This window comes from Sprattus sprattus, assembly GCF_963457725.1.
Source record: "Sprattus sprattus genome assembly, chromosome: 3".
Taxonomy (NCBI): Eukaryota; Metazoa; Chordata; class Actinopteri; order Clupeiformes; family Clupeidae; genus Sprattus; species Sprattus sprattus.
This window is the reverse complement of record NC_137922.1, coordinates 49,139,975-49,153,849: the sequence shown is the minus strand read 5'-3', so window position 1 is coordinate 49,153,849 and position 13,875 is coordinate 49,139,975. Positions and strand designations below refer to the sequence as shown.

The following is a 13,875-nucleotide window of genomic DNA, read 5'->3' as shown; positions in this document are numbered from 1 at the left end:
TGAGAGTTGAGGACTGAGTGCCTTTTTGTGTGTGTGTGTTTGTGTGTGTGTATGTTTTTGTGTGCATGTGTGTGTGTGTGTGTGTGTGTGCGTGTTTGTGTGTGTATATAAGTGTATGTGTGCATGTGCGTGTGTGTGTGCGTGTGCGTGTGTGCATGTGTGGGAGAGAGAGGGATGAGACAAAGGGAGGTTACTCAGGGGAAAGATCATAAAGAAAAGAAAGAGTGGGAAGGGAAAAGAAAAAAGACAGCGTTCGTGGGCGTCAGCTCGTGCACATGAAAGGCTCTTTCAAGGCTGTACGCTGATCACAGCTCGTGTCCTCTAATAGCAACAACAGACAGATGGAAACAGACCAATAAAGAGTAGGACAGCCTACTCTCAAAACTAGGAGAGATGGACATTTTGAACATTAGCTAACTACTACAAAACATAGTCTGACCCATTAGGGAATGGCCGATGCAGTCATCTGGCTTTCACATGATCCTATAATACTATACCATACAATACCAAATACTAATACTACTTTACAAATTAGGTTCAAGATGATAACAAAACTTGCCTAAATACACATACATAAAAGAGTGGCAAATAACTAAATACGGTTCTTTTACAGCAGCAAATAACCAGAACTGTCAGAACTGTCATTCTGTTTATTCCGTAAAGCTGTGCGTGAGGGTACATACTTCTGTCTGAACCGCCTTTAGCTTTCCACAGTATAGAGTAGTAAGTAGTCATCACATTTAGCTTTCCACAGTATAGAGTAGTAAGTAATCATCATATTTAGCTTTCCACAGTATAGAGCAGTAAGTAGTCATCACATTTTGCTTTCCACAGTATAGAGCAGTAAGTAGTCATCACATTTAGCTTTCCACAGTATAGAGCAGTAAGCAGGATTCAAATGTTACACCTCAGCTGTTTCCAGTTTGGCATATTCTACAGTTTGTAACCATGCAAAGGTCAGATATTTAACAGATGCTTCAATCCAAAACAACTCACAAACAACCTGTAACACCACGCCCAACCCAGTGGACCACAAGGTCTGCACAAGTGGGTTTTGAGTCCATCATTGTCTTGGGTGGCATCCTTGTAAAGTGTCTCTCAGTTTGGCTCTGGCTCGAGGCGGCATGCTTTTAAGATACTAACTGTACGGTAAAGGGTCAAGGCCTTTGGCTCCAAACTTCAATTCCAATGTTAGCGTATTTGTACTGGGTCATCAAAGCTACATAATGTAAGCCAGATGTAAACAAACACAAATTCTAATTCTTTGTAATTTATCACCCAAACACATTTCTCAACGTGATGAAATAAATACACATCCCAAAGAACATCAAGAAATCCTGGAAGATTTTGAGAGCAAAAGAGTTTACATCCAGCAAGCAGAGAAGGATGCTAACATGGTTAGCGTTTGCCACAGGTTAGCATTTGAATTTGGGGAACATTGTTGCTCTCTACTGCACCCTACAGGTAATGTGATACCTTTGACACTAAACTAACCTAAGCATCTAAAAGAGACATGTGTCAGGCACCCCTTGAAGTTTGACTCAACGATTCTAATCCAATACACTTTTTATCAAATTCAGGTAATTACTCCTCACAGTCATCTAGATGTCAGTTTTCTGTGTGCGTTCAAAACAACCTGTACACAGTCTTGGCTCTGTAAACAAACAAACACAGTGGTTTGGACTGAGCCATAAACTATTCCAGCCAATCATCACATTGCTTCAGGAGCCCAGAAGAGAGGGATGTGATTTGATTGGCTGTTGAGCTCAAACATCAACAACATTCCTCTAAAATCAAAGACTGTACCTTTGAACACCCTAAAGCATCAACAAGCAACATAAGCATATAAGCAACAACAAAAAAGAGCATTTTCAAGGTAACAGTGGCAAAGAGCACTTGCATGAGTTGGGCGTGTGTCTTCTCACACACACTCAATGCTAACTGCTGAACATTAAAGGCACCCAGTGCAACTTTATGTAAACATTCAATGAAAAATAAACATTCAATTTCTAGTCTTTTTTACACTTAGTAAGTTTCAATAACTCCATACCATTACATATCGACATTCAAGGAGCAAAGATGAGACGTCGTTGTGTGGTGAGAACTGATAGAAAATCGTAAACAACAACAATCGCCGGTGGGGAGAAGCCATTTTTCCATTGACTGGAAGCCTGCTTTATTTATTGTAGGTTACAAAAAATAAAGAAAATGGCGGTGATTGTTGTTGTTATCGATTTTCTATCAGTTCTCACCACACAACGACGTCTCATCTTTGCTGCTAGAATGTCGGTATGTAATGGTATGGAGTTATTGAAACTTACTACGTGTAAAAAAGACTAGAAATTGAATGTTTATTTTTAAGCCTCGAAAGTTGCACTGGGTGCCTTTAAAATATTTGCCTAGATCGCATTCCACCATGACGGGAGAAAACGCAGTAAAGGACGGCGGTCAGTATCAAGATTAATTTGCCAGATCACAATTACTGGAGATTAAAGAGCCCGCCGTGGGGTTGTTGCCAAACTGTCCTGTTGGGACGGCAGCACCGTAACTCTGCCTCAGAACAGCATCGATTTATAAACACTTAGCTCCGCGATACGGCACACAGATTAACTCCACGTCAGGCTGATCGTGGGGACAACATTTCAATTAGCATACATAACAGGTTGAATAATAATGCGTGCGTGCGCGTGTGTGCGTGTTTCTTTCCATTCTTGTCCACAGTCATGTGTGTTTATGTGAAACTTCACAAGTGTGTTGGTGTGAGTCTGTCTACATGTATAAAGTATGTATGAAACTGCATGTGTGTGCGTGTACTCTATAAATGCCATGTCAGCATATCCATTTGTATGTGACTGAATGACAGCATAGTAAAATGTGCATGGCTGGTGTGTGTGTGTGTGTGTGTGTGTGTGTGTGTGTGTGTGTGTGTGTGCGCGCAGAGGGTTTGTTAACTGCATTGCTGCTGTTTGGAGCCACACTAAGTATTCCAGGAAAAATGCAGAGCCAAGCAGAACTGCAGGGGTTGACAGAGAGTGTGTGTGTGTGTGTATGCGTATGTGTGTGCCCACGCATCAGAGGTAACATCTCTACCTGTGCCCTCTGTGTCTGGGTAGTGTGGTGGTCTGGGCTCCATCGTCACCAGCACGGTCAAAACATGCCTCAGCTGCCCTGCAGTAGTCATCACACGACCCCCCTCCCCTCTCTCTCTTCTTCCTCTCCCACAGTTCCACTCCTCTCTGCTCACATCTCTTTTTCCCTGCCTCTCACTCTCCTTGTCTCTCTCTTCCCATCATTTCCCTTCCTCTGTCTCCTTGTCTAAATCTCCCCTCCCTCCATCTGCCTCTCTCTCTCTCTCTCTCTCTCTCTGTCTCTCTCTGTGTCTCTCTGTGTCTCTCTGTGTCTCTCTGTGTCTGTGTCTGTGTCTCTCTGTCTGTCTCTCTGTCTGTCTCTCTGTCTGTCTCTCTGTCTGTCTGTCTCTCTCTCTCTCGCTCTCTGTCCATCTGCAGGTAAACTGTATGTACTTCCTTCAGCTCCTGGGAATGGAATTCTCACCCAAGGTGACATTTTTACATTTGGCATAACCTCCATCTCTCAGGCATGTATTTAGTTGAACATAACCTCCCTCCATCTCTCAGATGTATTTAGTTGAACATAACCTCCCTCCATCTCTCAACTGTATTTAGTTGAAGTTTTGACGATGCAACAGATGAGCGCCAGTGGAATGAACCATCTGATACACCATGGCAGCTGCTCGCGTTTGTCTTCGTTGTCCTTGGCGATGTTCCTGATGGGTGAGAAGTGTTTTGGGTGCCAGTGAACCAATGAAACATAAAACGTTATTGATCTCGGCTACTGTAGGCTAGAGAGAAGGTGAGCAATCAGTTGTGCTACAAAGAATATATTCCGGCTAATTATAGAAATGTCAGTTCAAGTCAACAAGGAAATACAAATGTTTGTTGACGCGTTCCAACATTTGTATTAATCCAACACAAAGACAAGTTAAAGCCTATGAACACGTCAATATAAAATATCAAATTTAACAATATAACATGTCAGTATGCATTTGCTTAATGCAACTGTGCAACAAACATTTCTTACAAAAAATATCTCGAAAAGACATTCCGAAGCATGCGGCAAATCCAAGGCAATGCAAGACCCTCCAAACAATTACGCTAAATTATTAGTTCAAAAATATCAAATTTCATTTCCACCGTAAACATCCATCAGAATCTTCAAAGCTTCAACATGTTCTATGACAAACGGACACTGACATCACCAAAAAAGATATTTCAAACGTCAGTATCCCACAACCAGTTATAGATGCACCAGAGCAATGCAGACAGCGTAGATTAATATCACAGTTTAACACTGTATGACAAGGTAGCCTATGAACAAGGTGATTAGTGACCGACATTGTCAAACTCCGGCATAGCCATGGAACCGCAGACCTGAGCCTTCGCCAGTGTTAATGACCTCTGCTTAGCGGTGGTGGAGGAGTCTGAGACTTCCAAGGGGCAACAAATGTCCCGTCGGAGGTACGACGCATACACAGAACCAGCTTCTGCGTTCGAAGTGGCAAACGCGTCTGCTGTTTTGATGAATGAAAGACGTGCGGTGATTTAAAGATTGTTATTACGCTAGGGTATGCAGGGAGATGGGTCTCACACGCTATAGCCATGCGGCATGTCACTTACCTCGCACTGAGAAACATTTGTTGTCAAGGCGGCGCGTTGACTTCCACTCTGTCCGCGTGCGCTCTATGCGGGAGGATAGCGTATGGCCGGGGACTACTGCAGGCAGCACACTGGTGTTGTCGCTGCAGTCCGCATACAGATGAACGGTACTACCCGTCTTCTCCCACAAGGATAGCCTCCAAACCCAAAAATAGCACCAGACGTGGTGCTAATGAGGATAGTCGGCTATCAAACGGACAGCGCCTCAGTCCATTTATGTGTGATTCATTTTTTTTTTGGACGGTAGGACGAGAAGAGGGCGCCGTTTGCACACTAACTTACAGCACCAAGAACACATTCACTCACTCATCCACCCTCCCTACCGGTGCGAGCATGCCCAGTCTGTACTGCGCTCGTAGACTTGAAATAGTAATCGCTTGCAGGTGTGATGGCTTATTCAGGTAAAGTCTGAAACCTTTGTATAGAATGCCTTTGAATTGAAACACACTCCCACGTGTGAGTGCTAACCTTAAAAGGGAACGAACAGATAGTCAACATAGCCTGTTTTGTCGATGCCCTGGTACCAGTGAACATCACAGAATCTTTGTGTGTGGGTGTTGAGAAAATCGGAAAACATGTTTGAAAGACTTCCAACTATCATCTACTGTTACGTAAGAAGTTAATATCACGCAGTTAATCAAATGGAAATCAGCAGCAAATCAGACAATCACAAAACGGTCCTGAAACAAATAAGTGGTGACTCACACATTTTGGTAATTCGAAACAGGTCTAGGAAAAACTTGCCTTTAAAACGGATATACTGCAGATAAGGGCTAGAGTTGCTTCTTACTCGTTTTCCACTTGGGCTTCTCAAAAACCAAGTCAGTGTGAGTTGTGTGCCATGGTGACTGACGAGCACATTGAGCTTCACATTTAGCAAGAACCATGTCACCTGGATAAGGTATGTCTGGAGAGGATCTAGCGCTGTCCTCAAACGTGTGGCTCGGGATGGATTCAGAGGGGACCAGCACTGTACAGAGGTTCTGGAACATGATGGGCAGCATCAGCATAGTACAGTTTATTTTTGAGATCTAGAGTATGAGGTTGCGAATTATCAGAGGGGTCCGCAAAACTCTAACGACCTACTGCCTCAAAGGCTGTGTCGTCGCGTCTGTTAGGATGTGTCTGCAGGCAGAACACAATACAGATAAGGGAGGAGACCTCTGCCCAGCCATCAGACCAACACCAAGAACCCTTTCATGTACAGTATATTTACTAAAGAAATGTAATGACAACAACCCCAGTTCAGGGAAGGCTTAATTGTCACGAGTACCCCTTACAAACCAAGGTCCAACCAGGGTTACACCCACTTTGATTTTGTGTTTGAAAGAGTAAGTCCACGTTGTACGACTTGGCTTTGTGACAAGTCGGGTAAAGGTTGATTTCAGTGTGGATGGCACGACCTGGGTTGTGAGGTGGGCATCTCTCAGCTCTCATAAGGGGCCGAGGTGGGCATCTCTCAGGTCTCATAAGGCCAGAGGTGGGCATCTCTCAGGTCTCATAAGGGGCGAAGGTGGGCAGCTCTCATAAGGGCAGAGGTGGGCATCTCTCAGCTCTCATAAGGCCAGAGGTGGGCATCTCTCAGGTCTCATAAGGGGCGAAGGTGGGCAGCTCTCATAAGGGGCGAAGGTGGGCAGCTCTCATAAGGGCTGAGGTGGGCATCTCTCAGGTCTCATAAGGCCAGAGGTGGGCATCTCTCAGCTCTCATAAGGCCAGAGGTGGGCATTTCTCAGGTCTCATAAGGCCAGAGGTGGGCATCTCTCAGCTCTCATAAGGCCAGAGGTGGGCATCTCTCAGCTCTCAAAAGGGGCGAAGGTGGGCATCTCTCAGCTCTCATAAGGGCAGAGGTGGGCATCCCTCAGCTCTCATAAGGGCAGAGGTGGGCATGTCTCAGCTCTCATAAGGCCAGAGGTGGGCATCTCTCAGCTCTCACAAGGGCAGAGGTGGGCATGTCTCAGGTCTCATAAGGGCAGAGGTGGGCATCTCTCAGCTCTCATAAGGCCAGAGGTGGGCATGTCTCAGGTCTCATAAGGCCAGAGGTGGGCATCTCTCAGCTCTCATAAGGGCAGAGGTGGGCATCTCTCAGGTCTCATAAGGGCAGAGGTGGGCATCTCTGAGGTTGGGGCAGACTGACTGTGACCTGACTGTCAGGTGTGGCCTAGCTCTGGTGTGAGTCTGCTGTGCAGCCAGCTGCCATTTGGGTATTCAGCTGAGCTCTTCACACAGGCATCAACACACTAGCAATAGGCTTACCGTAAACATGCACAGAGGATTTTAATAAACATTTTACACATCCTGTCTCTCTTGGTTGTTTTTCTTCCACCATTCACTGTAACAACATATAAGTGTATTGAAGTGTAGTGTAGTGAAATTATGTATCACACTGAAATTATGTATCGTGTGTGTATGTATAGGTCTGTGCTTACAGGTGTGTATCCATATGACTTTTTGGGGCCACGTTATTGGAGTACAGATTAGGAAAAAAGTCTTGGGCCCTTCACTTTTTCCAAGCTACCAGAACATTAAACTCAGACATGCACTAAAATGGGTATGCAATGTGTAATGTTAACATCTTATTCTACTGCAAGTCACCTATGCCATCCCAGTCACCTTACTCATGTGTATCTAAACATAGCACAAAAAGTAAGGAAATGTGTGTTTGGTAGATCCTTTCTTTGTTGTAAAAATGCTTCTTGTTGGAAAGCCTGTTTATTTCCCTTTTAAATGGTGCCACATTTGTAAGGAACTTGTATTTGGGGGATGCGCAGCAGAGCTGAGTATGTGGGTTGCGCCCATGAAAAATTTGCCAAATCTTTTCTTTCTGGTCACACACGGCTTGTCATCATTGGAGGCAATCTCAATGCAGAGAAATATCAAGATGAGATTCTGCAACCAGTGGCAATCCCATTTCTCCACAGTCTGGGACCGAACTCTATCCTCCAAGATGACAACGATCCCCCCACAGAGCAGGGTTTATCAGAGACTACCTCCAGAATTTGGGAGTGTTCAATGGGGTTGAGGTCAGGACTGCTGGCAGGCCAGCCAGCAGTCCTGACCTCAACCCCATTGAACACTTGTGGGATCAGCCTGGGCGTGCTGTTAGTGCCAGAGTGACCAACAGAACCACGTTGACTGACTTGCGACAAATGCCGGTTGAAGAATGGGATGCCATCCCACAGCAGTGTGTGACCAGGCTGGTGACCAGCATGTAAAGGAGGTGCCAGGCTGTTGTAGCTGTGTATGGTTCTTCGACACGCTACTGACGCTCCTGTTTGTTAAATGAATAAATTGTTAAATTGCCAATATGTCTAGTTTCTTCAAACTTCAACCATCCAATCCACCAAACAAGACTCATTGCCAGAATAAGCTGTTTGGCATTGGCTGAGAAGATTTGGCAAATTTTTCATTTTTGCATACTCAGCTCTGCTGGTCATCCCCTAAATGCATGTTCCTTACAAATGTGGCACCATTGAAAAGGGAAATAAACAGGCTTTCCAACGGTATAAGATGTATTGCCAAGAAGCATTGTTACAACAAAGAAATAATCTACCAAACACAAATTTCCTTACTTTTTGTGCTATGTTTATATGCAATGTGTAATATAAACACTTTAGTCAATTTATACTGCAAGTCACTTATGCCATCCCAGTCACCTTATTCATGTGTATCTATATATCCCAGTCACCTTATCCATGTATATTCGCAGCGTACCTCAGAGGGAGAACTTGTACTCCATACCACTGCACTTGTTCTCATCTTTTTTAGTTTTTGTATTTTTGTGTTGGGATATGTTGTCCCTTGTGGCACCAACAGGAGCAGCGCTTCAAATTCAGTTGTATGCAAATACAATGACAATAGAGGCTTTCAATTTTCTTTCTGATCACAAGGACTTACTAGATCTCCTTTTTACAATGCAGTTCACTTACCATAGACCTGACAGATCACCTCGCACATTCCACTTGTAAATATCAGACCAGGGTGGGGACTGGCAACAATAGCAATCTGTTCATGATAAAACACTATGAGTGGGAAGAGCTCTACTGTGGCGAAGGGCGCCATCTAGTGGATGTTTCGTCGAGTGTCCAGCCCAATCAGGCAACAGAAAGGCAGCGTGCAATTTCTACTAGCGTTAGTAATTATCCCAATTCAGAATTTTATCACGTCAAACTAATATGTGTCGTATCAACTGTATATTCTGTTCCTAACTATGATTAAATTAGTTTCTGTCTTCCGTTTACTGACAGGGGTAGCGTAGTTTTTGCATTTCGACTGGCATTTTACATTTTCATAATAAGTACATTTCGTAAACGACTCATCAGTATACGTCTCCCCTCAACCAATTGGTATTTCCATATGCCCTGCGTTTCGTCCAGACCTTTTACCAACCTGAGGATGGCGACGTGTGTAACACCCACCAACGTAATAACTTCCCACCAACGTAATAACCCTGCCAACGTAATAAAAAAGTGTGCATTTCAGACGTAATAGCCCGGCCAACGTAATAATTTCCTGCCAACGTAATAATTCTTGCCTCCTGCCAACGTAATACACAGCTTCCTGCCAGCGTAATACTTATTACGTTGGCAGGAAATTATTACGTTGGTGGGAAGTGTAACACCCACCAACGTAATAACTTCCCACCAACGTAAAAATCCTGCCAACGTTATAAAAAAAAGTGTGCATTTCAGATGTTATGGTCCGGCCAAGCTTGAGAAGTCTTATATTTTGTTACATTTTGTCCCACCAATGTAATACATTTGATCATCAATAGATTCCACTGGGTAGTAAGTTTTTATTTGTATTGAAGGGGCAAAGACATGTCAGGATTCTCATCTCTTATCTGACACATTTAACCATACAGATATATGCCTCTTTTCCACTGTTTTCTGGTAGGCCTTCGATTGTGCAGGCAAAATGAGCGTTTGTGCACAAACCGCCTTTAAGATAGCCTATTTAACTTTGTGACCTTAATTGACCATAGGCTACTCAGCACCCCCTCAACATCCGAATGACTCGAAAATGGTTGGAATCGTTTGTGCTTCGTTTGTGCACGATTGTGCAGGCAAAATTAACGTTTGTGCACAAACCGTTTTTATATAATTTAACTTTTAATTTTTTGGAAGTAGGTGACGCAGCACCCCGTCAACATCCAAATGACTCAAAAATGCTTGGAATTGTTTGTGCATGTGTGTGTGGGTAAAATTAACGTTTGTGCACAAACCATTTGTATGTCACTTTGTTTGGTTTTGTCATTTTATTTATGTTAAGTCCTAAAAGTTAAATATCTTAAAGACGGTTTGTGCACAAACGCTCATTTTGCCTGCACAATCGTGCACAAACGACGCACAAACGAATCAAAATACTTTTATTCATTACCTGGGCCCTGTTTCTCGACAGGTTAGTTGCTAACTAAGTAGCAACTTAGTAAGTTGCCAATGGGACATTGCATTGCAGCCAAGTAAGTTGCTAACTTAGTTAGCAACTAACCTGTCGAGAAACAGGGCCCTGAATTAGGGTTGCATTTGCATGTAGACTTTGTTGCCATCTAAGTTAACTTTGTTGCCATCACTATTTCTTTGTATTATTGTTCAAAACTGTATAATTAAATGTGTCAGACAAGAGATGAGAATGTCATTGGGAACAAAGTCTTCAATACAAATAAGAGCTTACTGCCCAGTGGAATCTATTAAGCAAATTATCAAATGTATTACATTGGTGGGACAAATTGTAACCAAATGTAAGACTTCTCAAGCTTGGTCAAGCTATTACATCTGAAATGCACACGTTTTTATTATGTTGGCAGGGTTATTACGTTGGTGGGAAGTTATTACATTGGTGGGTGTTACACTTCCCACCAACGTAATAATTTCCTGCCAATGTAATACTTATTACGTTGGCAGGAAGCTGTGTATTACGTTGGCAGGAGGCAAGAATTATTACGTTGGCAGGAAATTATTACGTTGGCCGGGCTATTACGTCTAAAATGCACACTTTTTTATTACGTTGGCAGGGTTATTACGTTGGTGGGAAGTTATTACGTTGGTGGGTGTTACACTTCCCACCAACGTAATCATTTCCTGCCAATGTAATACTTATTACGTTTGCAGGAAGCTGTGTATTACGTTGGCAGGAGGCAAGAATTATTACGTTGGCAGGAAATGATTACGTTGGCCGGGCTATTACGTCTAAAATGCACACTTTTTTATTACGTTGGCAGGGTTATTACGTTGGTGGGAAGTTATTACGTTGGTGGGTGTTACAGACGTGGCACGAGTTTTGCTCATCAATCTTGTGAATTTACCATTCGGGGTTCATTTATTACCCTTGTAGTTAGACTTAACAACGTTTGAGTTATATCTTCATTAGTTAAATGCAAGTAACATATTGTGTGTTTTTAAACAAAAACAGTTAAAATAGGCCTCAGCGTCCGGCCACACGTTCCGATGACAGGAGGGCAGTTTGTTTCACATTTACAGAGCCATGTGCTAATCAGTGTAGTATTGCAACGTGCTGCATACCTTCAAACCTAGCCTAGCAACTCGCTCATAGGCTATTGGGCAAGTTTTTTAACTATGAACTTCCTTTTCAAACCATTTTAATATGGCTATTTCAAAACAGAATCATAGAGACCAATGAAAACTTCTACTGATAAGTATTTATTTTATTCTCATTAAACAAGCTTAACTTTTGAGAAGCTCTGAAGCAAAGGCTTTATTTTAGGCTTCTCATCACAGATGGATAACAAAGATACCAGCCCCTCATGCCTATTAACCTGTCTTAACCAAAAGCAAACCCGAACAAGCCAGTTTTAGTTGTATTCACTCTTCAAAGCATTTGAACATAAGCAATACATTTTACATAAGCCTAATTAGGTTGACAAAGCGAGGTCTGAAAACACCTCATCTTGACCTTTTAAGGGGAGAAAAGAATAACGGCGTGTTGACGGACACTCTACAGGTTGTTGTCGCTCCAATCCTGCATTGCCTTGTAGCAGTCTCCCTGCTGTTTGGCGTTGGCTCCGCTTTGGCCCTTCAGCCAGCCCTGGAACTCGTTGCGGTTCTCGTTCACGGTCAGGTACTTGCCAAAGACATCGGTGGCCTTGTGGTAGCCTTGGGACTGCAGCTGGCTGCCCCGCGCGGGTCCTATCCCGGGTAGAGCGGTGACGGGCTTGCCCTTCATCGGTTCGGAGCAGAAGGACTGATGCTTCTTTGAAGTGGAAGACATCTTGCGTAGGCTATTGGTAGTTTCAAGATGGAAAGAGTTTTTTAGACACGTCCTGTGGGAAGGTAAAGACATCCAACCATGAATTACTTAACATTATTCAACACGGCAATTCAGAGAGGCAGTAGTTTTCTTTCGTTGGTTTATGTCACGCCACACCACACCCTTTTTGCTCTTAAGGCATTAAACGGTTGGCTGCTTGTGAGCCAATTTTATATTCTGTAGGCAACAGTATCAGTAATTTAATAAATAAGCCTATATAATTGTAGGCTATGCCAACATGCTAACATACAACACGGCACTTATGGTACATATAGCATCTGCCTACCTTTCCAGATGAGGTCAACAGTTGGAAGAGAAGGATGCTTTTGGCGCGCGTCGTTTTTATACTGGGTGACGGCGCGCGAAGAAATAGAGAAAACAGAACACTTTTCAATCGGGTGTCCAGGTTGGTAGATAATCCTCCTTTTTCATTGTGGTAGGGTAAACAGGGTAACATAAAAACAAGTTGCTGCGTAAAGCAAATCAATGTATTTAAACGTTTAAAAGACTCCCATACCCGAAGTTGCGAGTTCGAGTGCGGTGCAGGACTGTAGTCGTGTGGACAACGCATGTCACACTATAGACAGCATGACCACTCACAACACAGCGTGGTCTTTAAAATGTGCCTTTATGAAAATGCATTATCCTAACTGGAGGAATTATCATGAAGACCTGGCATCCCTGAGTTAAGTTTCGGTTACGTTTCTCAGCTTTCACATCATTATGTGACCAACGCCGTTTTTGTATGTAGCCTACCAGCTTGTAAGGGAAGTGTAATGCACTGTAGTTAATGTCAATGGCGTTTTCCATAGTCATACATGCACCTGCATAACAGGCATGCTCTCAAGGTACAAACCCAGTAGATCCCTGAGGTATTCTCACTCTTCTGGCACTGAACTCCTAAAAGTTCCAAATGCCAGGACAAGGAGAGGCAGCTTTTAGAAAACTCTGCCTGGATGGCTGAAACGGTGGAAAACGTGCACTTAAGACATACATCTTTAATCTTGCGTATCATTCGCTGTTTTATGTATCTGTTTATTTAAAACCATTTGCCTTTTGTGAGGCGCATTGTGTTATCTCGTGGTATAAAATGCTCCGTACAAATAAAGTTTGAATTGATTAGATTTGAACTGGAGGAATTGTCACGTAGACCTCCTATCCCTGAATTAAGTTTCGGTTACCTTTCTGAGCTTTCTTGTCATTCTGTGACCAAATCCGTTTATTAATTGGGATGTAGGCTACTCGCTTTTAAGGGGGTAGGAAAGGACTGTAGCTCATGTCAATGGCGTTTTCAGACGTAGGCTACGGTCTCTGGAATTCTACTTTACACTCATATTAAGCAATGGGCATAAAATGCACGTTAACCAGTTTAGTAAGGCCTATAATTTATTTTAAACACATTTTTACTTGTTCCTGATATTGATATATGTCCGATCTAACCCATGGTGAGTATGGAGGGGGGTGTGTGATACCACTGTTCAGCCTTCTAGATGTGTCCTTGCCCTAATTCAATGAAACACGAAGGAAAGAGCTTTGTTTTTATGGTGTGTAGTACTTGCATATGAGAAGGATAGGATTGGCCACTGTAGAATGTCCCCAACCCAATAGCACGAGGAATTTAATTATATAACTTAAAAAACACTCACAAAGGTTTCAGCTTTCATTTTTATGAAACAGAAACAAGTGACACGCTCCCTTATTTAAAAGAGAAGAACATTTCCTCTTGAACATAATTTGTGCGTGGCACTGAATAGAATAACATTTTTCATTGAAGGGAGGCGGTTTCCTGGCTAGCCATATCTGTGTGGCAAACTTTAATAATTGGTAACTGTTCACACACGCCTGGCTTGCACTGACATAGCGAGCCAGACAGAAAGCC

The 13,875-nt window shown here is 43.1% G+C and overlaps 1 protein-coding gene across 2 annotated transcripts; it reads right to left on the bottom strand.

The window, feature by feature from the left end:
- Positions 1–11,479: 11,479 nt before the first annotated feature.
- Positions 11,480–12,330, bottom strand: LOC308362428 (barrier-to-autointegration factor-like). Of its 2 annotated transcripts, none has more exons than XM_080835052.1 (2): positions 12,283–12,330; positions 11,480–11,967 (listed from the first exon to the last, which is right to left on the bottom strand). In XM_080835052.1, the coding sequence occupies exon 2, from the start codon at positions 11,955–11,957 to the stop codon at positions 11,685–11,687; it is 273 nt and encodes a 90-aa protein (XP_080691178.1). In that variant the 5' UTR covers positions 11,958–11,967; positions 12,283–12,330; the 3' UTR covers positions 11,480–11,684. The 2 variants fall into 2 exon arrangements, with proteins under 2 accessions (XP_080691178.1, XP_080691177.1); XM_080835051.1 differs by having other exon boundaries at positions 11,480–12,009; positions 12,283–12,303.
- Positions 12,331–13,875: the final 1,545 nt, after the last annotated feature.

Coding starts and splice junctions, on each gene's coding strand:
- LOC308362428 (XM_080835052.1), bottom strand. CDS start 11,957: ATGTCTTCCACTTCAAAGAAGCATCAGTCCTTCTGCTCCGAACCGATG.